Source organism: Chiloscyllium plagiosum, unplaced genomic scaffold (assembly GCF_037043375.1).
Source record: "Chiloscyllium plagiosum isolate Xiang-an unplaced genomic scaffold, Cpla_swu_hap1 HiC_scaffold_11, whole genome shotgun sequence".
NCBI classification, from domain to species: domain Eukaryota; kingdom Metazoa; phylum Chordata; class Chondrichthyes; order Orectolobiformes; family Hemiscylliidae; genus Chiloscyllium; species Chiloscyllium plagiosum.
In genome coordinates, this window is record NW_028270149.1 from 58,959,570 (window position 1) to 58,984,224 (window position 24,655).

General features: G+C 39.3%; 1 protein-coding gene across 11 annotated transcripts in view; it reads right to left on the reverse strand.

Annotated features, from left to right (window-relative positions):
- Positions 1-24,655, reverse strand: part of drp2 (dystrophin related protein 2) — a 518,740-nt gene that overhangs the window by 36,793 nt on the left and 457,292 nt on the right. For all 11 annotated transcript variants that reach the window (XM_087992120.1, XM_087992121.1, XM_087992125.1 and 8 more), the window contains 6 exons: positions 20,608-20,669; positions 18,966-19,040; positions 17,081-17,282; positions 9,199-9,284; positions 3,614-3,771; positions 998-1,164 (listed from right to left, as the gene is read on the reverse strand). In XM_087992120.1, coding sequence (XP_087848246.1) covers positions 998-1,164; positions 3,614-3,771; positions 9,199-9,284; positions 17,081-17,282; positions 18,966-19,040; positions 20,608-20,669 — 750 coding nt within the window. The remainder of the gene's footprint in view (positions 1-997; positions 1,165-3,613; positions 3,772-9,198; positions 9,285-17,080; positions 17,283-18,965; positions 19,041-20,607; positions 20,670-24,655) is intronic.

Below are 24,655 nucleotides of genomic sequence, written 5' to 3' on the forward strand. Positions count from 1 at the left end.
ATGGTGGTGTCCCTATTAAGAAATGTTGACTGGATTCATTTCCAATATTTATCAGCGTATGTGAACAAGAAATTAAATCCACTACAATATTCACTCAGTTTGCAGAAAATGAATCAACAGGATAGTGATTATGTATACTTTCTGTGAACTTCCCCTTCCATTTCACTTCTTGAAGTCTATTCCCACATTTGCTTCCTGAAATTATGCAATCTGCCTAGCCCATCTAACTCCCCATGTTCACACCAAAGGAAAAACACCAGAGTGAGTGAGATAAAAAGAGAGATATTATCGGAGGAGAGAGAGACAAAAATGAGAAACAAAAAGTATTCACTTGTGGGGAAGACCATAACTAGAAGCAATAAAATAAGATAGTTCATAATAAATCCAGCCAGGCAGTCTGGCGAAACCTCAGGAAACTCAGTGATTGGTTAGAATTAGGAACTTAATACTTAATGAGTGTTTGATGTGAATAGCGTCAATGTATTTAATGGGATAGTGGATAAACAAGAAGGAGAAAGGAATAGAAAGTTCTGTTGAAAGAATGAGATGAAGAAAGGCTCAAAACAGTCTATCTGAAGCATAACCGATAACGATTATTTCTGTGCTGCCAATTCTGTGTAATTCTCTGCATCTTAAAGTTGAAAAATAATGTTAAGCCAATAGGCCTCTAAAGGTTTGGGAAGTCCTAAACCTGATATTTTTATCACTGATAATGAAGAATAACAATTAATTTGAATATATAGGCTTGGTATTAGTAATTGTGCTTATGCTAACTCCAGTTTAGCCCAGAATCAAACCCCGACATTAAATAATGCAAGAAAAAAATCCAGCATTAAATAATGCAAGAAAAGTCATTACACAGCTTACTCCTCTTCAATATATCCACTGGGTATAATAACATCAGAGAGGAATGGAGAAACAGGATCTTTATTTAACTGTATGGCTTAATTGAGAAAAAAAAGGGTAAATATAAAGAAAATTGGCTGTATGTACCTACCTAAAGCCTTTAATTGGGCATTGCTTGCAGATGTGACATTTGGCTTGGTGTTTTGCAGCTTCTGAAGTTATTAAACGATGTAGGACCGGCAACCAAACCATCGACTGGGGCTCCAATTTCATCCACTCCAGGAAGTGGGTGGCTTGAATTACTGGTTTATCATTAACCTGGAGATAGTACGGTAAAGAACATACTACAGATATTCTGTTGGCATGATCTTCAAGTCTAGACTCTATACATAGCCTCTAGCTAGGTTGTCTGATCTGTGTTATGCTGATGTGCAGCTTAAACTATTTATTTTAAAAGGATTACCAGACTCATTGAAAGAATGCTGATGGGAAATTCTAGTATTCAGTGTAACAGGAAGGGTTGTGCTTTATTAAATCGGCAAAGGGTAACTCTCAACAATAATAAAAAAATTACAAGGTTTTGCTTCTGGAAAGTTTTACCTAATAGAAAAAAAAATCATGATATGAAATTGTATGACATCATGTATGGATTGTTGGAATGGGATGGAAAAAAAAATTTGATTGCAGTGATAATGGATGATTGAATGGGGATTTTAATTCTAGGTGTCAGTATAAATATTTACTTTGAGAAGTAGAGAACACATAGAAGTCAGTGTTCATGCCAGAATCACTGAAGTAGGGAAGAAGTCAGAGTCTGTGAAACGAACTCAAGAAGTTGTGAATTAGATTAAGAAAGGTTATTACTTCTGAGCTCACTAGCTCACCTGAATGATACCCGACCATCTCCAATCCTGAAGCCACTTTTGAAATAAACTGCCGTGGCTTTCTGCCCTGCTTTGAGCCCAGTGCAATTAGCCTCACGTGTGATAGGTTCTTTCAACTGGCATGATACAGACAGATTGTCAGTGGCTCATAAAAAGGATATAATTTCACACCAAATTATTAAAGTGAATATATCCTTCTTCATACTATGACTTGGTGACATGTGGAAAATATATTTGGAAAATGTCATGGCATGTGTTTTGAAAGTATAAGCAGATGGACAGCTTTTAGTACTGAAGTCTAATGAAAGAGAGTATTATCACCCAGAAAGTGGCTTTTTGCAGTGCTCCAAGGATTACCACTATCTTGCCTGAGAGTATTGGATGTCTGGAGTGAGTTGCCGGGTCAAGCTTCTCTCGTGTAATTTACATGTAATAGAGAGGAAAAGGATACTTGAAATTATAGGTGAGGAAAATTCAGCCCACAGTGTAGAACAGTAGGTTTCTGACTCGTGAGGCATGAAGGTCAATTCTAGAGCAGAAGTCAATTGTACCACAGGTTGACCTTCACTGAGATATCCCAGTGAGGATTACTAGGGATGTTGGGAAAATTTAAATCAAAAAGGCAAGTGAAACGAGATTAGAATAGGCTTCTTGGAAGGGCAACTACATTTTAAGGTTTAGGGAATAAGAATTTTTTAAGAGGTTAAATTGTACGAGATGGCAAAAATGCAAAATAAATTGAGATTTAAAAAGAAGGAAATGTTAAAACAAATGGCTGCACTACAAACTGCACAATTATGAGAAAAAAATGTTGAGTGCTAGAAACATTGATTAAAATGGAGAGCCTCATTAAAATATAAAATCTCATTAAAATACATCTCATTAAAATAGAAAGTCATAAGAAGGGGTCTTAAATTGTGCTGTTGATGTGTCTCAGCATGATCATGGATCTAGATGACCTGTCTGGGAGCTGAAAATAGTCCATCAGTATTTTCGGTGCATGGAATTTTGTGCTCACTGCAGCGTCTATCTAGGGGGAGGAGACTTGTGGTAAATTTACATTGTTATGTTTCCTATGTTACTGCACATAGATAAGTGAAATCTTGGTGTACCAACTAATTTGTAAGTATGAACAGATAGATTTCAGCGAGATCTTTGGAGCTCCGATTCCTGAATTTGGCAATGATCCTGTTAGGGACACACAATGCTCAGACACCATCCCTAAGGGCAGGCCTGTAAAGTGCTACTATCAAGCTGTGGATTCTGAGAACAGGGAGCTGTGAAATATTTGGGTTGTGAGGCTACGATGTAATTTGTAGGTCATTTATTACAGACAAATGCAGCTAGTATTTGAATTTCTTAAAGAATTTCATTCCTGCGGATTTAAACTCCACTCAAAACTAAACCAGGGTTTTAGAGCAAAGGTCTGTGACATTCCTTTTTTAAGGGGATAATATCCAACAAGTACTTCAGTTGCAAAGCTCAAGATTTATCTTCTGCAAGTCCAAAGATTAGTCCCTTTCGAAGGCTAATTATGACCTCAGATTAGCAGGTTTAATTGCTCCAATTTACATTTGGATAACTACATGAATTTTTCCAAAACCAATTCTTTTTGTTTATTTATGCTTTGATGCTGAATCTTGAGTTGGTCATGAAATTTCTGAGTTACTAATTTCACTGATGATGGGAGCAGGGATAAATAAAGGTTTAACGCCAGAATGTGAACTGGAACGTGGGTTACACTTGAACATGAACAAATTGCAAACAAATGCATTCCTGTATCAGCATTTCCACAATATTCCCCAGTCTGACATTTCTCAGGTTAGTGCCGCTCTTAAACCCACTCATTCTCCCGTGGAAAAAAAACCTCATGATGGACTTACAAACCGAAAGCAGCTCCTGACACTGGGTTCCACATTGCTTCCACCAAATGCTGCTACCTCACCAAGCTGGCGTGGGATCTGAATGGCTTCATGTAGGAGAAGGCTGAGGTGGCGCTGATTACACAGGCTTGCTGAGTCACTCACTTGCTTGTACAAGTCTATAGAGGGAATGAATATCAGGATGTTACATTTGATAAAACAACCAGATACAAACAGGTGATTATGTAGTGGCTTCTTTCAGGGCAGCATTGATGTGTCATTAACTTACGGAGATGATTCTGGGGGCTGATAGGCGGACTAAATGGTGAAGAGACCGGAAGTGAGAAGTAAGAACTTGCATCTATAATGTACCTTTCATGACCAAAGGATGTCTTCACAATCTCTTAAATACTTTTGAAATGCAGCCAATATTGTAAAATACATTCAAACGTGGTACTCTTAGTTGAGTAATTAAAGGGCATGATTCCATCTTGTATGGTTGCACTTGAATTGTCTTTCTTTGAGCTCCTCCCCACTATCTCACCTTTGAGCACCTCCCCAACCCCTTCAACACATATAGGTTTTTGCAGTGCGCAGATTATTATAATTTTATGTACATATTTTTACTTGTATTGGTGTACTCGATAATAGAGCTAGTAATTGCATAACATTTGAAATACTTCAGAGTGAATATTTTAAGGACTGACAGTCTGTGAACCCAATAAAGTAAGGCACATTTGTGATGGGATATGAAATCGTTCTTGCTTTATCCGTCCAGTATCAGCATTAAGTATAGCCAAAGACAGATCGAATGTAGATTGGATACAGATAATGTTCCCTCTGCACTTAGCCCATTAAATATTCTTGATCTGGTGCAACAATGGACTATGATTAAAACCCTTGTTCTGCCTTCTCAACAGTCATAATTTAGTAACAGTAAAGCTTAAGTGTAAGTTAAGCTGTCCCTAAACTACCATATTAAGCACTCCAATCTGAGGTATCATTATGTGAATAATAAATCTCCCAATCATTCTCAATATGAGTCTTGATCTGAGAGGAATATTCCCTATTGCATGTCTTTGATTTTGCAATTCTAATATCAGTGCATTTAAAGATGATTAGTAATAAAATAAACTTTTGGTAACTTCGCTCATATTGATAATCAAAAGCACAATTATGTTAGACCTTTAAAATTGACAAGTTCCAGGACAGCTACATCATTGGTATATTCCTGGCAATGTGAACATTACCTAGATTCCTGATGAAGGGCTTTTGCCCGAAACGTCGATTTCGAAGCTCCTTGGATGCTGCCTGAACGGCTGTGCTCTTCCAGCACCACTAATCCATTACCTAGATATGTCCTGTCCTCTGAAGGCAGAGCAAATCCGACCTAGCCAATGACCATCCTATCATTACAACCTTTGTCCAAATATGGACCAAAGAGCTGCATTCCACAGGTGAAGTGAGAGTGACTGCTCTGGATGGCAGCATTTGATAAGAGTGTGGCATCGAGTAGCTCCGGCAACAGTGGAGTCAATGGGAATTGGGAAGAAACACTCGACTGGTTTGTATCATGCCTAGCACAAAAGAAAATGTTTGTAATTGAAGATCAGTTGTCTCCACTGTGGGACATCACTTGTGGAGTTCCTTAGGTTGTGTCTTACACCTGACCATCTTTAATTGCTTCATCAATGAATTTTCCTTCAACATAAGATCAGAGGTGGGGATGTTTGCAGATGTTTACATAATATTCAGCACTATTGGTGACTTCTCAGACACTATGGCAGCTTGTGTTTGTATTTGGTAAGACTTGGACAACTTTAGGCTTGGGCTGATCAATGACAAGTAATATTCATGACACAGAAATGCCAGGCAATGACTATCCTGGGGATTATCATTGACCAGAAATGGAACTGGACCAGCTACATATATACTACACAAGCAAGTTGGAATCTGGGAGTTCTGTGATGAGTAACTCACCTTTTGAGTTCCTAGTGTGGTCAGGTGACCTCTAGGATTGTTACAGAAATATTGACATTTTTCATGAAAATGGATAAAGACTTGAAATGTGGAAGCCAAGTTTAAACCTAGCTGATCTCTGCAATTTGCAAACTGCTGAGCTAGAACAGACTGTATTCATGCAGCCAAGCTTTGGACAATCAACTTTCCATCGAAACTAGACAGGCTTGGAACTGCCTGGCAAAATGTGAATGGCCACATTGTTTCAGAACGAACCATTGTCTCCACCTCCAGTGAACCTGCTTTGTTAGAAGAACTAGGTGGCATCTAGCTCAGTAGGAGGCTAAAGGCAAAGACTGACAAGGGCAGCACTTGAAAGTTCAAAACCATGTTCTGCAATTTCCAAATATGGAAAGTAGTCACTTTCATGGATCTTTCTGCCCTAACCTGACGCTAGCATTGGACTCAAATCATAATCTTTGAGAAACGTGCAAAGAGAGGGATAAACAGGGCAACGTGGAGTCCCAGCTCTCTTTACTTTTGCACCTTCTTCAATGGCCTCTCCAGGAGCAAATTTGACCTGCAGCCGAGCTGCACAGCGTCTCCAGCTCCTTGTGCCTTGTGGTGAGCAGCATCATACTGACCAGGGCCAGCGAGACCACTTCAGTGAGACAACATGAAGACCAGAACTAGTACTAGACAAAAGGAGAAGCCCCAATTGATAACTGCAGACCCTGGAACATCAACCAACTCTTTAAGACCACTGTTCCAGCTTATTGGATGGGTAGTACCAGTCTTTTCAGACAAATAGCTCAAATACAGCAGTAAGGACCTATGGATAGGGTATAGTGAATCCTCAGAAGCATGTTAGAAATAGATAGCTAGTGTAGAATTGAGACTGTTTATTTTGAGTTTTAAGACTATTTACTGAAGAGTCCTGTGAAGAGCTTGAGGGAGTCTAGTAGAGTTTAACTATAGTCAAATCTGATAAATATTGTTTTTCCTTGATAAAGTATTCAATAATATTGTGTTGGACCTTTCTCTGAACCTTGGCCCTTTTTTAATCTCATCATGAAACATGCATGAATTCAGAAATTAAAAATCACACAGCACCAGGTTATAGTCTAACAGGCTTGCTTTGAAGTATTAGCTTTCAGAGCACAGCTCCTTCATCAGGTAACTAATCACTAGTGACCTGATGGAAGAGCAGCATTCTGAAAGTTAGTACTTCCAAATAAACCTGTTGGATTATAACCTGGTGTTGTATGATTTTTAACTTTGTCCACTCCAGTCCAACACCGGCACCTCCACATCATGAATTAAAAAGAATTACCACAAACTTGTCAAGATTAGTCAGGATATGTTTACCCACCCTTTCACTTTACAACACCAGTGCTCATTTACAAACTACAATTCACAAGACATGTATGTGATAGAATACTCTCCACTTGCCCGGATGAGTCCAGCACTAACAGCACATAAAGAACTTGACACCATCTAGGACAAAGCAGCCTGCTTGATTGGCACCCCATGCATTACTTTCAACATTCAATCCTTTCACCTCTGCTATGCAGTGTCTAAAAGAGGTACAGTAATGGGCCAAGATTCCTGCAACAGCATCCTCCAGACCTCTGACCCCTACTTTCTAGAAGAACAAAGCATATATGTTGGAACATCACCTCCTCCAAGATCTCCTCCAAGCCACACACCACCTTGACTAGGAAATATATACTTTTGGAATGTTTTTTGTATGTTACAGTGAAGATAAAAGCAAACAATTTGTTCACTTTATCTGCTATTTCCCCATAATCTCCTATTACCTCAATGGCAGATTAGAGCCCTGAAGTACTATAGTCATTTTTCTAATTTTTACTTCCAAAATGTGTGTTTTTTTGAGCAAGTCGAAAGACAAACATAAATTACAGACCTGTCTGGCAAAGTCCTATGTGGGACTCATGGCATGTTATACCTGATGAGTGTGTGGGATACCTCAAGCAGAGACAGACACATAATAGGGAAAGATAATGAGTCAGCTGACTACATAAACCCTTTTAGCAGAAAGGCATCAACTTCCAGGAATATATCAAAAAAAAGATTTCAAAATGGGTTCCAACTCTGATGTTTGTGTTTTCATGGAAGAAGGTGTGCTAGTAAACTGAGGTACTGATGTGTATCAGGCTAGGTTGTGAAGGTCACAGTTGAAGAACTACCCACCAGTTTACCCCTGTGCCACAAGTAAAATTATTCTTTTCCTCTGAGTGTTAGATGCCACCTAGCTACCAAAGGAAGTCTCAAGAAAATAGGACATAAAATGACTCCCTCGATGTGAATGCTGACAGCTGTCAAAGGGAACCAGGCAAACAAACTGTAAAGTCAAATATCTTAAAAACAACTGTTCACCAACTATCCATTCGTCACAAATGATCCTGAGAGACTGATCTATATATCTTTTAACTTTAATCTTTTTTAGAGTCACTTCTTTTTCCTAATCTGTGTGTATGGGTGTTGCATTATTCTTTCTTTTCATGTTCAGTAATTAATAACTTACTGATTTGCTAATTGAAGAAAGCTTAGGTAACTTCGTTCCTGGGAGAAAAGGAAATCTCCCTTTTTTCAAATTTTCAAATTCTTGCTGTGATCAACTGAGAGACCAAGTGAATAAAGAGGGGAACCAGTTCATCACTCCTCGTGCAGGAGTTTAATAATATTGGATATCCGTCTGGGAGCTTAATAACTTGGGGAATCTCACCTGGGAGCTGATTATTACCTTTCCATTCCCACTATTGAGATGACCAACACTCACTTTACTGACTTTTTCTTCTTTTTAAATACCTCTAGAAATTTGTGCTATTTGTTTTTACTTTGCTAGAATGCCTTCTCATCTAGAAGAAAGTGAGGTCTGCAGATGCTGGGGATCAGAGCTGAAAATGTGTTGCTGGAAAAGCGCAGCAGGTCAGGCAGCATCCAGGGAACAGGAGAATCACGTTTCGGGCATAAGTTCCTGAAGAAGGACTTATGCCCGAAACGTCGATTCTCCTGTTCCCTGGACGCTGCCTGACCTGCTGCGCTTTTCCAGCAACACATTTTCAGCAGCTGCCTTCTCTTCTACTCTAGTGTGTTCCTCCTTTTTAACCCTTAGTCTTTATCTGCTGCCTTTTATATTCTCTCCAAACATCTGACTTGCCACTTTGCAAAATTATAAGCTTTTTCCTTAAATTTGATAGTTTTGTAATTTCTTTAGTTAATGGTGAGCCCTCCCATTAGAGTTTTTCTTTATCATACAAATCTACTTACTTTGATTATTTTGAGATATCCTTTTAAATGTCTGCCACTGCAACCCTATTGATATATGCTCTAGCCTAGAATTCTAATTCACTTCAGATAGCTCAGTTTTTCATAGCTCTTTTAAAATTTAAAATATTAGTCTTAGAACCACTGTTTTCCATTTCAAACTGGATTTAAAATTCAATCATATTGTATTCCCTGCTACCCAGGAGTGTCTGAGGTGATTAATTTATCCTGTCACATTACATAATACTAAACCACTAATACATTGAAAGTGAAGCACTTTGACATGCTCTGGGAAATGTAACAAGATGATGGAAAAAACACAAATCTTTCTTTCCACCTTTATGTTTGATATTTACACTGATATTTCTCCTCCACCTCTGCATTGCACAAAGTGATAATTCCAGTCTTGAAGGATAGAACTCGAATCTTGCCATTGCGACCACTAGGGAGAGATGAAAGAACAAAAAAAATATAAAAATGGTTCCAAAGCGAGAAACCAAAACAACTGGCATCTAAAACCTGAAATCTTATTTACATCAGGTCAGGATCCATTAAAGTCTCCTTTACAAAAACAGGAGTACTTTTGAATGTTCCAAGAGTTTGCCTCTCTGCTGAATGTGGTTTGATTCTGATTCTGTGTGAGCCAGTTGTTTCAATGTGAGCTTTGACAATGAGGAGTATCAGTTAATTTAACTGCACAGCTTAGCTCAGTCCTGTTTTCATCCAACATTCACACGTGTGCATTTCTAGCATGACAATTGAGCGTAAACAGGAATGAGAACTCTGGTGCGTTTTTCTGCCCCTTAGCTCACAAGTCCCAGAACCAATTTCAGAACATTATCTGTTGCGTTATCATGAGGCAGGACAGTTATCAAATCTGGGTATTTCTTAATCTTAATGGCTCTTTGCATATTCAGCCATTGATTTACTGGGGATCAATGTAGTGTCAGATGAGAAATACAGAATTTGTTTCTCTTGTTATAACAGAGACTGACTTTTTAAGAACTGTTAAAATGTCTTATGCAAATTAATACTTCCTACTCAAAAACTTGAGAATAAAACCAACCTTCATTCCAGTTTGTATGTGCATGATTACACTCCTCTACAATTTTGGCTGTTTTTACATGATGAAACTACTCAACGAATACCTGTTCTATTCGGGAGAAGTTGCTGTCTCCCAATAACACAGGATTGCATTGGATTAATGGCACAGAAACAGACCATTCAGCCTAACCAGTTTTTATGTTTCTGTGACCCTCCTGCCATCTTTTCCCTCTAAATCTACTGTTATAACTACCAATTCTCTTTTCCCCTTAAATGTCATTTATTTGAACTACTGCCTTTGGTGATGTATTGAATATTTTCATCATTGAATAAAAATATTTCTACTGAATTCCCGATTGAATTTCTTGGTGACTGTCTTATACTGGTGGCCTTTAATTGTGCTCTTCCCCACAAGAGTAAACATTCACTCTGTATAAGCTCCATCAAAACCTTTCATAATTTTAAAGACGTCAATTAGGTCACCACTTAACCTTTTTTTAAGTGAAAAGAAATCTAGTCTTTCCAAATGTACAGCCAAATTTCTGGTTTCATCAGTGTAAATCTCCCCTGCATTGCCTTGAGTGCCTCTACATCTTTTTTTTTATAATATATTTTTATTGAGAAAAAATAGATTTTTTAATATCACAACAAGTACAAAACAATGCGATTCAAACAGTAAAAAAACCCCAAATAATAAAAAAAATCCCCAACCCACCCTCATAGACAAATGTATAAACATATATAGAAAAATATAAAATTAAAAAAAAGTCAAAACTAGCTACTTAACTAAATAAATACATAACTAACAATAAACAAATAAATAGCAATAACTCAGCCCAGCCAAACAACACGCTCATTCATTTGCAGTTCCTCCACCCTGGATATTGGACTTGTGAAACACAATGTTATGGCTATATCAAAGCCCTTGTTAGTGTGGCAGATAAATCTGTGTCCAGGTATTCCAAAAACGGCTGCCATGTCTTATAAAAATTCTCAGTTTTATGGTGTCCCATATTTGTGAGAAAATCCAGGGAAATATGCTCCATAACAATCTTCCGCCAACTTGACAGGCTTGGGGGGTTTTCGGATGCTGAACCTAGCAAGATATTCTTTCTTGCACAGAACGTGAGAATATTGAAAAGTTTTTCTTATGCACATCTGCAGGAAATACAGTGGGTAGTGCCTCTCCATTGCGCCTACCACAGCACTCCAATATGTTTGAAGCCTATCGCAAGACCAAAGACAATGGGTAAGAGCACCCATACAGACCTTGCACTTGGGACATGCTGAAGATACCCCTGGCTTAAATTATGACAAATGGTCTGGAGCCAAGTGGACCCTGTGGGGAATCTTCTACTATAAAGCATGGGTCCTATTGCACATTGATATCTTCCTTGCATTCTCCCAAATATCCTCCCATGCCTCTGAGGAAACTTCAACATCCAGCTCGCTTTCCCACATCTTGCAGAGTCGATCAGACTCATCTGAGTTGGCACCCCCCAATTGATGATATAAAGTACTGACAGAGAGTGTACTCTAAGCACTTAGCACCCCCTCTCTATGTCAGATTTGCAGGGATCAGTTAAAAGTGTGGTCTTTTTTTGAATAAAATCCCTAACTTGAAAAAAATGAAAGAGATCTCTATTAGATAACTCGTACTTCCGTACTAACTGATCGAAGGACATCATTATGCCTCCCTCAAATAAATCTCTCATGCAAGACACACCCTTAGCTGCCCAACATTTAAATCCTGAATCTATCATCTCCAGTTGAAAACTTGGCATATCCACTAAAGGTGCAAACAAAGATGTTTTGCCAATATTGCCTTCCCTCTGCCGAATTGCCCTCCATGCTTTAACAGTATTGATGACTATTGGGTTATGGCAATATTCCCTACCTGTCCTCATCTTGTCCAAAAACAGCAAACTGGTAAGGGGGCATCTTGCCTGGGAGGCTTTGTATCTAGCCATATTAAAAGAGGATCCCCACAACCCCAATCACTCACGTAGGTCAAAAGCGAACTTAATTGGTAATTTTTAATGTCTAGAAGGTCCACTCCCCCCAGTCTGTGAGGCAACTGCAGTTTGGCTAATTTAATGAGGGGCCGCTTACGATGTCAAATAAAGGAGCTGAACCAGCTGTACAGCCTCCTGAGTATTTGTTTATAGGGTATAGCAAATGAGGGAGGATATTCATCTTAATAAGCACTATCGGATCCAACCATGAGACTGGAAGTGCCTCCCATCTTTGAAGATCTTGTTTAATTTTTCCAAATAATTGAGTAAAATTGGCTTTAAACAGCCAATCCAGAACTGGAGTAATGAATATGCCCAAATACACAAAACCTCCCTGTGAGCACCTAAATGGGAATCTATAGTCATTCTCAACAGCCAACACTTTTGTAAGACCACCCATAGGCATAGCCTCTGATTTAGCAAAATTAATCTTATACCCTGAAAAAGCGCCAAATGCGCAAATGCATTGTATCAGGTGAGGCAGTGAAACTGCTGGATTTGCCAAAAGAAATTAGGACATCATCTGCATACAGCAAGACCTTATGTAATTTGGACCCCACTTCTGGAGCTGACATACTGGGATCCCCACAAATAGCCTCTGCCAATGGTTCAATCACCAATGTAAAAAGCAATGGCGAAAGGGGACAGCCCTGCCAGCTGCCCCTAAAAAATATTAAAGTTGCTTGATCGTACCCCATTGGTAATGACCGCCGCTAGAGGTACACCATAGAGAACCTTTACCCATCTTATGACGACTTCACCCAAATCAAACCGCTCTAGAGTATAGAAAAGATACGGCCACTCAACTCGGTCAAATGCCTTCTCTGCATCTAAAGAAATCACCAATCCCTGCATTGACTGCTCTTGGCAAGCTTGAATTACATTAAGCAGCCTCCTAACATTATTGGAGGATCTGCAACTGTTTATAAAGTCCATCTGATCCTCTTTAATAATAGAAGGTAACACAGTGTCCAGCCTTAACGTGTGAGACTTAGAGAGGAGGGAGGATTTTAAAGTCCACATTTAAGATCAAGATGGGCCTGTATGAAGCACAGTCTTCTGGGTCCTTCCCTTTTTTAAGGATAAGTGAAATATTGGCCTCTCTCAGAGATGGTGGGAGACAATCATGACTGTATGAATCATTAAACATATTCAGCATCGGGCCTGACAATATACTTATAAATTCTTTATAGAATTCACTGGGAAGTTCATCAGGACCGGGCACCTTTCCACTCTGAAGCTGCCTCACAGCTTCCTGCACTTCTTGCTCTGATAATGGGGCATTGAGAAAGGACTGTTGTTCGGGAATCACACCCGGGAACTTCAGATCTCTAAAAAAGGATTCCATTTTGGCCTGCCCCTCCTCACAATCCTCAGGTTGGTATAACTTAGAGTAAAATTTCTGGAACGCCACATTAATCTTTTTAGAATCACATGTTAGGTTCCCAGACCCCTCCCTAATCACCGTAATGGTTTGTGGGGCACTCCTCTTTCTGGCAAGACATGCTAAGTGTTTGCCTAGCTTGTCACCATGCTCATATAACATTTGTTTTGCAAAAGCCAGCTCCTTCTTTGCCGTCTGTGTGAGCACGGAATTTAGTGCAGACCGCAGTGCTGTAATCCTCTGTAGTTTGACCAACGAGGGTCTGTCAAAATAGGCTTTCTCGGCTGCCTTCAACTGTGCTTCAAGGAGACGTTGTTGCTCACCCTTCTGCCACTTCCTAGTGGTGGAATATGAAATTACCAATCCCTTAGCATTGGCTTTGGCAGTTTCCCAGAGAACGGATGAGCTATCAACCAAGCCTAGGTTGATGTCTAGGAACGCCCAAAATTCCCTAGAGAAATACTCCACAAACTTACTATCCATGAGGATAAAGGGATCCATTCGCCAGTACCTTGAACCCACTGTAACGTCCTTAATCTTAACCATAAGGTATACTGGAGCATGATTAGAGATGGTAATATTACCAATCATACAAGATGCCACCAGATCCAGGGTTACCGCAAGGGTCAGAAAAAAATCAATCCTTATGTGACATCTGTGCGGATTGGAGAAAAATGTAAAATCCCTGCCTGTAGGATGGAGATGCCTCCTGACGTCCACTAATCCTAATTCCCCACACAGACCCACTAGCTGTTTAGTTTGTACAGAGGGTATCGAGGGACCTTTGGGCAACCTGTCTACTGTGGGATCCATGAGACAGTTAAAATCTCCCCCTATAATGATGTGCCGGGACTCGAGACTTATCAGTTTAGAAAAAGCATCTACCAAAAATTTAAGGGGATGAGCTGGGGGACAATAAACATTTAAAACACCATATTCTTCCCTCTTTATCAAGGCTTTAAGAATTACAAACCTCCTGAATGTATCCTTAACACATTCCAACAATTTAAATGAGAGGTTTTTCCTAACCACTATAGCCACTCCCCTCCTTTTGGTATTAAATGATGAAAAATAAACTCGGTCAAAGCCATTCTGCTGTAATTTCAGATGCTCCTTGTCATCTAATGTGTCTCCTGTAACAAAGCAATATCCACCTTCTCCTTTCTAAAACTCAAGAGTACCTTCTTCCTTTTAATTGGTGAGTGACTTCCCTTGATATTCCAGATACACCATTTAATCAAATCATTAACCATAATCTTCTGCAATTACGTTTAAATTGCAGAGAGGAGGAACCTGAACCACAAACTGTTGACCCTTAGTGTCACATGATATTAAAATATTAAAAACTATATAAACTAAAACCACTACATTTAACAAACCCACAAAACTAGTAAAAATTAAAAACAACAAAAACCAAAGAACAAACCAACATATAAAGTGCCAACAGGGCTGAGTAGGAGAACTCACTACCTGCCCAGAGGGGGCAACTATCCATCCCAAACTGCCCATAAATAGGCATCTAACCACCCCAACCACCTTCACTTCTCCCAGCTAGAGTCGCACCGCAAACACAAGCGGAAAAGAGTAAACACACCGTAGAATATCGATATGAATAAAAAATATTCTTTTATAACAAAAGGGGGAGATAAATACCCCACCCATCCATTGGTATATCCTAACTGAGAAATTGAAAATGTACATCTTAACCACCGTAAGACATAGTTTAAACCAAATTATTATCAATAGAGGAAAAAAAAGAAAAATAAAGCTCCAACCTGATTTCCTCCGTTTGCTTTACAGAATGATAAACACATACCCAAACAACACTATTTATACATACTAAAATTGTTCAAATTAGGTTAGTTTGTCCACAAAGTCTCTTGCTTTCTCCGATGTGTCAAAGAGATGTATAGATCCATCTAAGGTGTTGCGAAGCACTGCCGGATATCTCAGGGAGTACTGAATCCCAAGATCCCTCAGTCTTCTCTTGACAGTCTCATAAGATTTTCGTATCTGGGATCACCACTGCTGAGAAGGCCTGAAAGAACATGATCTTAGAGCCCTCGTAAATTAGGGCCTTCAGATCCTTCCTCTGGACTCTGGCAGCCTCCATGACTCTCTCCTTATCCCGGTAATGATGGAACTGCATCAGGAGAGGACGAGGATGTTGACCCAGACCCGATCTCAGCGCTCCGACCCAGTGAGCCCTCTCTATCTTCAATCCCCTTGCCAGCCTCCAAGTCAAGAAATTTCAGAAGCCAAACCTTAACAAATTCTGCAGGCCGCTCACCTTCCTTACCCTCAGGCAGACCGATGATCTGAATTTTTTTTCTCCTGCCCCTCAAGATCATCCACTTGGTCATGCAAATTATGGATCTGCGTCTTCAGCGCTTGGATCCTATCCTTGGATGAACTGCCATCAGTTTCCACCACTGTGACCCTGTGCTCCACCTCATCCGTCCACTTCTCCAGGTCTCCCAGCTGCTGCTCATGCTTCTGCAGCATGAGAAAGAATGGAGCCAGCTTCTCTTCAATCTGTTTCCCCAGCATCTCGCGAGATTTTGAGAGCTCAATCACCAGGTTCTGGAGAGTAATCACCTCCGAAGCTGCTGCAGACTGAACTGCAGACCAGGCCTCGGATGCTCCTCCTCCCTTTTTCAGCATCTCTGAAAGGCTGAAAACACAGGTAAGTTAATCTTTCCGAAGTCCCAAGAAATCCTGATGACCTGGGTTGGACGGGTTAAAGGACCGTCCTTCTTGTGCTGCGATGTGAAGTTCTGCAGTGCGATCTTCTCAGATGACCGCCCTTAGATCCCCAACTCTACATCTTTTATCGAAATGATGATCAGCTCTGCATGTAGTACTTTAGGAATGGCTAACCAAGATTCAATACAAATTCAATATTACTTCCATCCACGTGATCATTTTTCAATTCTACACTATTAGAAATAAAGTCTAGTGTTTGTTACTTTTTAAGGCTTCGCTAACCTCCTATGTAACCCTTAGTGATTGGTGCACTTATACTCAGATCTCTTTGTTTTTCTAATCCATATAGATTTATATCTTCCAAGTAGTGAGCGACTACTGTATTCTTCCTACTAACATGCATGACATAATTTATGATTGAACTTTATTTGCTAATTATTTCCCATTCAGTATTAACATAAGCCTTCACTACGGTGCCAGCATCATCAAAGACCCTTCGCTCCTAAAACCTATTCCATCAGGCAGAAAATACAGAAGGCTGAACACGTGCATCAGTAGGTTCAGGGACAGTTTCTTTCCAGCTATTATGGGACTATTGAATATACTTTCTAACCTCAAATAATGCTGATCTTGCTGACATTGATCTCTCTTGCATGCCCTGTGCAATGCTACCTGTATGCCTCCATCTTAATTTTTTGTTCTGTACATCATTGCTACTATGATCTGCCGAAATGCTCATAAACAAAGCTTTTCACTGTATTTCGGTACACGTGACAATAAATCAATCAATCAATAATGTCAAACCATGGATACTTTTTTGCTTCAGTGGTGTACCTATTGGAAATTAATTCAAGACTTTCCCAAACTTATTTCATATCATTCTTACAGCAAACAGAGAGAGCTCTAATCCAACATTTTGGACTGGATTGTGATCCAAGGTGAATGCCAATAGTTAACTGAATGAATTAACCATGACCCATGAAATATTATGTTTATCATAATTTAATTTAAAGACAGTGATGTGTTACTATTCATGCTCAACTGTCAGGCAAAGCAGATCATAAACAGAGAGTTGAAATTAAAACTTACGTGTCATAGACATTGAGGAGCCAGTTAAGACACATGTCCACAGAAAGAGGCACGTTAATGATGATCCCACGCTCCTGCTCAAGGTGATCATACATGGCAGTGAGGCACTGGATGATTTCCAGAACATCGATTGTCTGGTCACTTTGCTGTAGCTTGTACTGAGTGAAGATATTGGAGGCACTGGCCATGCTCAACAGGTCCACTGACAGTGGATAACGCAGACACAGAAAATGAACAATGTAAAACATAGTATTTACAATCAGCATAATGTCACCAATGACAGTATAAGAAATTTAAGAACAAACTCCCAAGACATCTTCTCCAGAGTGAACATGAATTGCAGTTAATGTTCAGCGTTTACATTTAAATGTTAGCCCAGCAAAATGTCACAAGAAGATATCAGTTCCCCTTAAAAGCAGTAAGTTAGAATAGTCGCCTGTCACCTTGATTTTCAATATCCTTTTCCAAATGCAACAGATGCTGTCTGATGCTTTTATAAATCTCTGATCAGAGCACGGTGGCACAGTGGTTAGCACTGCTGTCTCACAGCACCAGAGACCTGGGTTCAATTCCCGCCTCAGGCAACTGGCTGTGTGGAGTTTGCACATTCTCCCCATGTCTACATGCGTTTCTTCCGGGTGCTCTGGTTTCCTCCCACAGTCCAAAGATGTGCAGGTTAGGTGAATTGACCATGCTAAATTGCTCGTAGTGTTAGGTGTAGGGGAATAGGTCTGGGTGGGTTGCTCTTCGGAGAGTCAGTGTGGACTTGTTGGGCCGAAGGGCCTGTTTCCACACTGTAAGTAATCTAATCTAAATAAAAAGAGCAACCATATTTGAGAGGCAAGGAGCAGAGAAGTTTCATAGTGTTGACTGTTCATTTGTGGAAGGTGAAACCTCTACCTTTCAAAAAGTTTTCATCCTCTTTCCATTTGTTTAGGTTTTCCTGTGATGCACAAACCCATTGCAGCTGAAAAAGACAGCAGATTGGCCTATTCCCAAACCTCAAACTGCAAACCCCACCTTGAGAGGAGGCATGGATAATTACAGGACAGTAGTAAATGTTCCTCTTTGTAGGAAGGAGCTGGCCTCAACTTAGCACTTCCATTTAGCAACATTGCTAGTAAAGCAGGTAATGCAGTCCTGAAGCATACACTGTATATGGAGCTATTCCACTAATTCAGGATTGATTCGCTGGTGTCTTTCAAGGCAGTCAGGGTATGTTTCACATAATCTCTAAGGAGCTGAGATTTCTTAATACTTTTCCTTTTGTGTTTCTAAAATATTTTCATTACACTATGGGCAAACAGGATATTTAAATGAAAATCCAGAGTTTTGCTGATCAGATTTTAACCAATTCAAGTGGGGAGATCTTGACTCTATGAAGTAGTAAAAAACAGGCGATAGTAAGTCAGTAGACCAACTTGTATTATTTTTAACCTCAACAGAAACTGGAGTTGGGAGAGATAATTTTTTAAAATTCACTAATTTTTCAATTTTGCTTTAGGTCAAGATATACCCACAAGTCCCTGTGGCTCATCAACTTTTAATGGGTACCAAATAGGCCTGATTGTCCGATAATAGGACCACAATGTCAGAGGTATTGAAATGGTATGAGCATCCCTGTAGTTGAGGCTTGAAGTGCAAATAAGGGCTTCCAGGCAGGTCTACAAACTGAAGCAGCTTCAGGACAAGGGTAATGTGCAACACAATTAATTCAAGTTGGTGAACTTATATGTTATTCCAAATCAGGTTCTGAACTAGTTTAACTTTGTTGACAGCCTAACATAGATTTATATGAGCTTAAGACAAGGAAAACCACTGCCTGAAAGCTTCATGCCCATTGGCAGAGAATGCAGTTCCTTGAGGACATAGAAATCAAACTTACAGCGGAGTGCCTTCTGCACACGCCTCAGTTTCATGGCAGTTCTGTAGGCTGAAAATTTGATGTTATTCAGAGCAGCTGTTAAGAAAAAGTGGAAAAGAACAAAATATCTATTACTTCACATTATTCTCCTTGTGAGAGGAAATTATACTACAATTGTTAATAAGTAGTGAATGATTCAGGATCATACTTCCAGCAGAACAGCAAGAGAGAGAAATGGATTTGCAAAGTCAACAAAGAACAACGAACAAAGAAAATTTACAGCCCAGGAACAGGTCCTTCATTTTCCAAGACTGTGCCAATCCAAATCTACTGTCTACACCTATTGCCCAATTTCTAAAGATCTGTATCCCCCTCTGCTCCCCACCTATTCATGCATCTGTCCAGACGAACCTTAAATGAATCTACCATGCCTGCCTCTACTCCCTCTGCTGGCAACACATTCCAGGCACCTACCACCCTCTGTGTGAAGTACTTGCCATGTGTATCCCCCTTAAACTTTTCACCTCACACCTTGAAAGCATGACCTCTTGATATTGAATCCTTCACCCTGGGAAAAAGCTTATCTCTATCCACCCTGTCTATAACCTTCATGATTTTGTAGACCTCAACCAGGTACCCTCCTCAATCTCCTTTTTTCTAATGAAAACAATCCTAACCTACTCAACCTCTCTTCATAGCTAGCACCTTCCATACCAGGCAACATCCTCGTCAACCTTCTCTGCACCCTCTCCAAAGCGTCCACATCCTTTTGGTAATGTGGCGACCAGAACTGTACACAGTATTCTAAATGCAGCCGAACCAAGTCTTGTACAATTTTAACATGACCTGCCAGCTCTTATACTCAATATCCCGTCTGATGAAGGCAAGCATACCATATGCCTTCTTGACCACTCTATTCACCTGTGCAGCCACCTTCAGGGTACAATGGACCTGAACTCCCAGATTTTTCTGCTCATCAAATTTCCCCAAGGCTCTTCCGTTTACAGTATAGTTCACTCTACAGTTAGACCTTGCAAAATGCATCACTTCACATTTGCTCAGATTGAACTCCATCTGCAACTTTTCTGCCCAACTCTCCAGTCTATCTATATTCTCCTGCATTCTTTGACAGTCCTTTATGCTTTCTGCTACTCCACCAATCTTCATGTCAGCTGCAAACTTACTGATCAGACCACCAATGCCCTCTTCCAGATCATTTATAGAACACTACTGGTCACCTTTCTCCATTTCGAGAAACTCCCTTCAATAATACTCTCTGTTTCTTGTTGTTCAACCAGTTCTTTATCCACCTAGCTAGAACACCCTGCACACCATGTTACTTCACTTTCCCCATTAGTTTACCATGGGGAACTTTATCAAACACCTTACTAAAGTCCATGTATATGACATCTACAGCCCTTCCTTCATCTATCAACTTGGTCACTTCCTTAAAGAACTCTATTAAGTTGGTAAGGCACGATCTCCCCCACATAATACCGTGTCATGCTGCAACAGTCAGCATCAATAACTCAAGTGAGTTTAATTTTTCTTTTTATCCATATTTCAGAGAGGTTTCCAAACAACATCTGACTCACTGAATGTCATAGGGTTGCTGTGAACATCTGGAATAAAATATGCCTCGAACTTGGATTGGAAATCTTACCAAGTGACTGGTACAATTCGGTCATCTTTGGGTGATCCCAGCATGTGGTCTGGCCCTGATGACTAAAAGAATGAAGAAAGAACATTAGATGACAACACTTTCTAAAATTTGCTGAAAATCTCAGAACAAGAAAACAAAGTTGATACTGAAAACAAAATAATGCTGTAAATCACAGGGGGTCAGGCGACATCCAGAGAGAAAGAGAGCAAGCTAATGGTTAAAGATTAGATGACTTTTCATCAAAACAAGTGGATTGATGTTTGAGTCATGACTTGTGATGAATTACGAGGCAATTGATTTGAGAAGCTCTCTTATGATAGTTATGGATCCTCATGGAGGTATGATAGCTACTTAAGAAAGACAAAGGTCAATAACTAATGTCAGGTTACGAACATATTTTCAGGTGATATTAGAAAACAAATGCATTCTTTGAGTTTTGATCATTGAAATAAAATGTCAGTGTTGGAAGTCAAATAAAAATTTCCCACATTTCCACAATTCTGCAGGTTGTGATCCATTTTTGAGTATTAGTTTATTTATATTGATTATGCAATGATGTCTCATCTTGGTGGGTTTTTTCAAAAGTGAATGTGAACAGTGATTACCAGTGAGTTGATTTGCTAGAAGAAGATCCAGTGTTGCTCAATTTAGTCCTCACCTGAACACCCATCCATATACCTTCCAGCTGGAATCATTGGCTAGCAACAAAGTAACACAATATTCCCTACTGATATCCCATTCCTCCAGAGCCCAAGGCCACCTTGGCCAATACTAGTACCACTCCAGCACTGTGACCAAGGCCATTTAGCTCTGCAAAGCAGAGGTTTAAATGATTAAGTTTAATCTTTTGTTAGCCTATAGAAGATAAATCTGGTCAATCACCCATTATACCCCTCACCTGGTCATCAGAAGAGGCATGGCAGCCAGTCTGAAGTACCCAATTCACATGATTCCTAAAATTATCCCATCTCACTATCACAGTAGGTAAAAGGAGCTACTGGAGAAACAATGGGGCACTTGCTTTAAATGTCACCTTGTGCAGATTACTTGTAAGTATAAGCCTTGGCAACATTTGTGCTCTTCCAGTCAAATCAGGAATGGATCAATACATGATATCACAATTTCCTAGATACTGATCACTGCAGTTATTGTCATGGGTCCAGAGAACCTTTCCTTTGTATGGATTGAGGATGACTGCTGCTGGCTATAGGAAACTATAGACGGTGTTGAAACCTCATCAATAAAAGCAAAAATCTGTAAATACCTCTCTGAAACATTGATCTGTATGTTGACCTCCATTCTCTTATTTGCATGCAAGTTATTTTTACAACTGGAATAAGCCAGTTTACCATCAAAACCTTGCACTGACATGGCATTTCAAAATGGCAAATTCTCATGTTTGTAGATTGTCTGAGCTTGAAATTTTAATGATGTTATGAATTCAGGATGTTTTTTCATATTTTACCCATACCTAATTTGGAAGATGCTACCCAGTAGAGAAATACATTTGAAAGACAACTGAGCCAATTAAATGCGACATCTAAAGGAGCATCCTTCAATCCAATTTTTAAATTCAAAAGACTCCTAATCAAAAAGGAATTAGTCATAACCCTACATTGTTACAAAAATAGTTACAAAATGAGAACATCTCAGAAAGAAACAATTATCAGCAAGAAAAAGTTAGAATAATATTTTAAACATGCCTATTGCATTTCTGGCCTTTTTCTCTTCTTATTTTAGATTTCCAATGTTGACAGATTTACCTGGTATCATCTACCTGAGACGAGAACTTCCCCAACTAAACCTAATGCCACTTCTTCAAAACAGTCCACATAAACATAGGGCACAGTAGCCATGAAGTGCATTTGCTGATGTTGGACTGGGTGGACAAGATCAGAAGTCAGACGACACCAGATTATAGTCCAACAAGTTTATTTGAATTCACCAAGCTTTTGGAGAGTGCCCCTTCATCAGGTGATTTCAAATAAACTTTTTGGACTTTAATCTGGTGTCGTCTTAGTTCTGACCATAGGGCACAGTAAAACACTTAGTACCTCTGAAATATCAAATCATGCTGTTAATTTTCCCCTTTGCCCACACAGTTCATAACTATCCATGGTATGAAGTGGTTAAAGAAAGTACCGAAAGCTTGTCAAATGATTATAAGTTCAGAAATTGAGAATAAATAAGGAGAAACACAAAGGATGGCAGAATACAACAGCAGTTGTGGTTGCTTGAATGGAACCTCTCTTCCTTTGTCTAACTTAGTCTTTAATTGCTCAAATTGTGCAATGATTCAAATACAATCACAAAATCATCATCAAGCGGACTTTGGTCAGGTGTGATTTTGTGCACATTGCCCCAGCTGCGGACAATATCATGGATAGTTCCCCGGTGATGTTAATGACCATATGTAATGTCTACTCTGTTTTAATGCTACCACCACAATTTTGAGACAATTTCATTAATTGACAATTTGGACAGAGTTACAAATCAAAGATGTATGAAGTTAATTCTGATTTGCATCAATGAAGTAACTGATGTTACTGCATGCTTCACTCTTCTCTCAGATCTGGTATATCATAATTCAATCTCACCCATCACTCTTCAGTCTCTTGCCTAAATTCTGTCTATCACATTGGTAAGTTTTAATATGTTTGCATTCCATCTAATCCATTTCATCACAAGCACTGAACATTTATATTAGGAATCTTAATTTTAATTTGAAATAAGTTAGCCACTGAATGAATCAGGAATGCAATGATATTCATATAGCAAGTGCTGGAGAAACTCAGCTGGAGAAACTCAGCAGGACTAATAGCATCTGTGAAGAGAGGAGAAAAATTACAACTTTGAGTCCAACATGAGTGTTGCTTTTAGTTTATGCAATGAAATACAATGTGCAGAATGGAATAAGGAGAGAAAATTAAACTGCCTATAATTTGATCATTCAGGAAACTTTGATACCAACTTTATCATAACTTCTGCTACTAAAAAGAGCAACACTTGCCATTAATCTGCCCTTGCAGCAGAACACCATCTGGTTTCCTGCCAAGGCTAATTCTTCTAACTTCAGTGAATCTTCCTCCTTCCAATCACAAACATTTGCTCTCCAAAGTATTCACTTTGCACTGTGGATAATTTAGTAAATGAAATGAGTGTTAAAGAGTAATCAATTTGTGCTTTCACACTGATGGTATGAGTGTTCATTTTTGCCCAGGATCCTAAACATGTTCTTCTGAATAAATAATGCCTCTAACATGCTGGGACTTTTGCTTTTTTAACAGCTTGTCAAACTGTAATTAATGGGAGTGTGAATATTTATGCAGAACTTACTTCACACTCACATCACGTTCATTTCTCCCATTAAAAGGTGACATGAAAGAGAAAACTGAGCAGGCAACATTCAAAGAAAACAGCAGGAAAGATCATATTGTTGATAAGAGAAGTTCCTTTCTTAAAAAAAAGTTCTAGAATATAACATGCAACTTCTGGAATAATGGAAGGAACTCAAAGTGACCAAGTTCAAGGTCACCATGGAGCATGGACTATAAGACACACCCAACATTTCCAGTTGTGCGGTCTTCCTGATTCACAAGATATCATTTATTTCACTTGTTGTTTGCGCAGGTTACGGTCCCCTTTTATATAAGAGCTATTTTATCCCAAATATTTAGAAGGTATGCAAATTTGTGCCCAAGAATAACAACATTAGCACTGATGGAAGATAATTACTCCAACCTTTTTGATTTGTAGCTCTGCCTAAATTGGGGCAGGTTGTATAGTGATGGACCAGCTGATTTTACTTGCTCTTCAACATTGCGTATATGTACAAAGATTAAAGCTAAATATCAAGAAGTGTTTCAATCCTGAGGAGCCCAACGATTCTCTAATTGTTTGAATTCAAAGACTGTCAGGTTGGCTTGAAAGGGATTTTGAGAACTTGCTGGTATGTTAAGATTTAGTGTAGCATAGAGAAAGTTGACATGTTTAAGTGGTCAATGCTGTATGCTTTACAATATGGTCATTGAAAGAAGCATTCGTATGG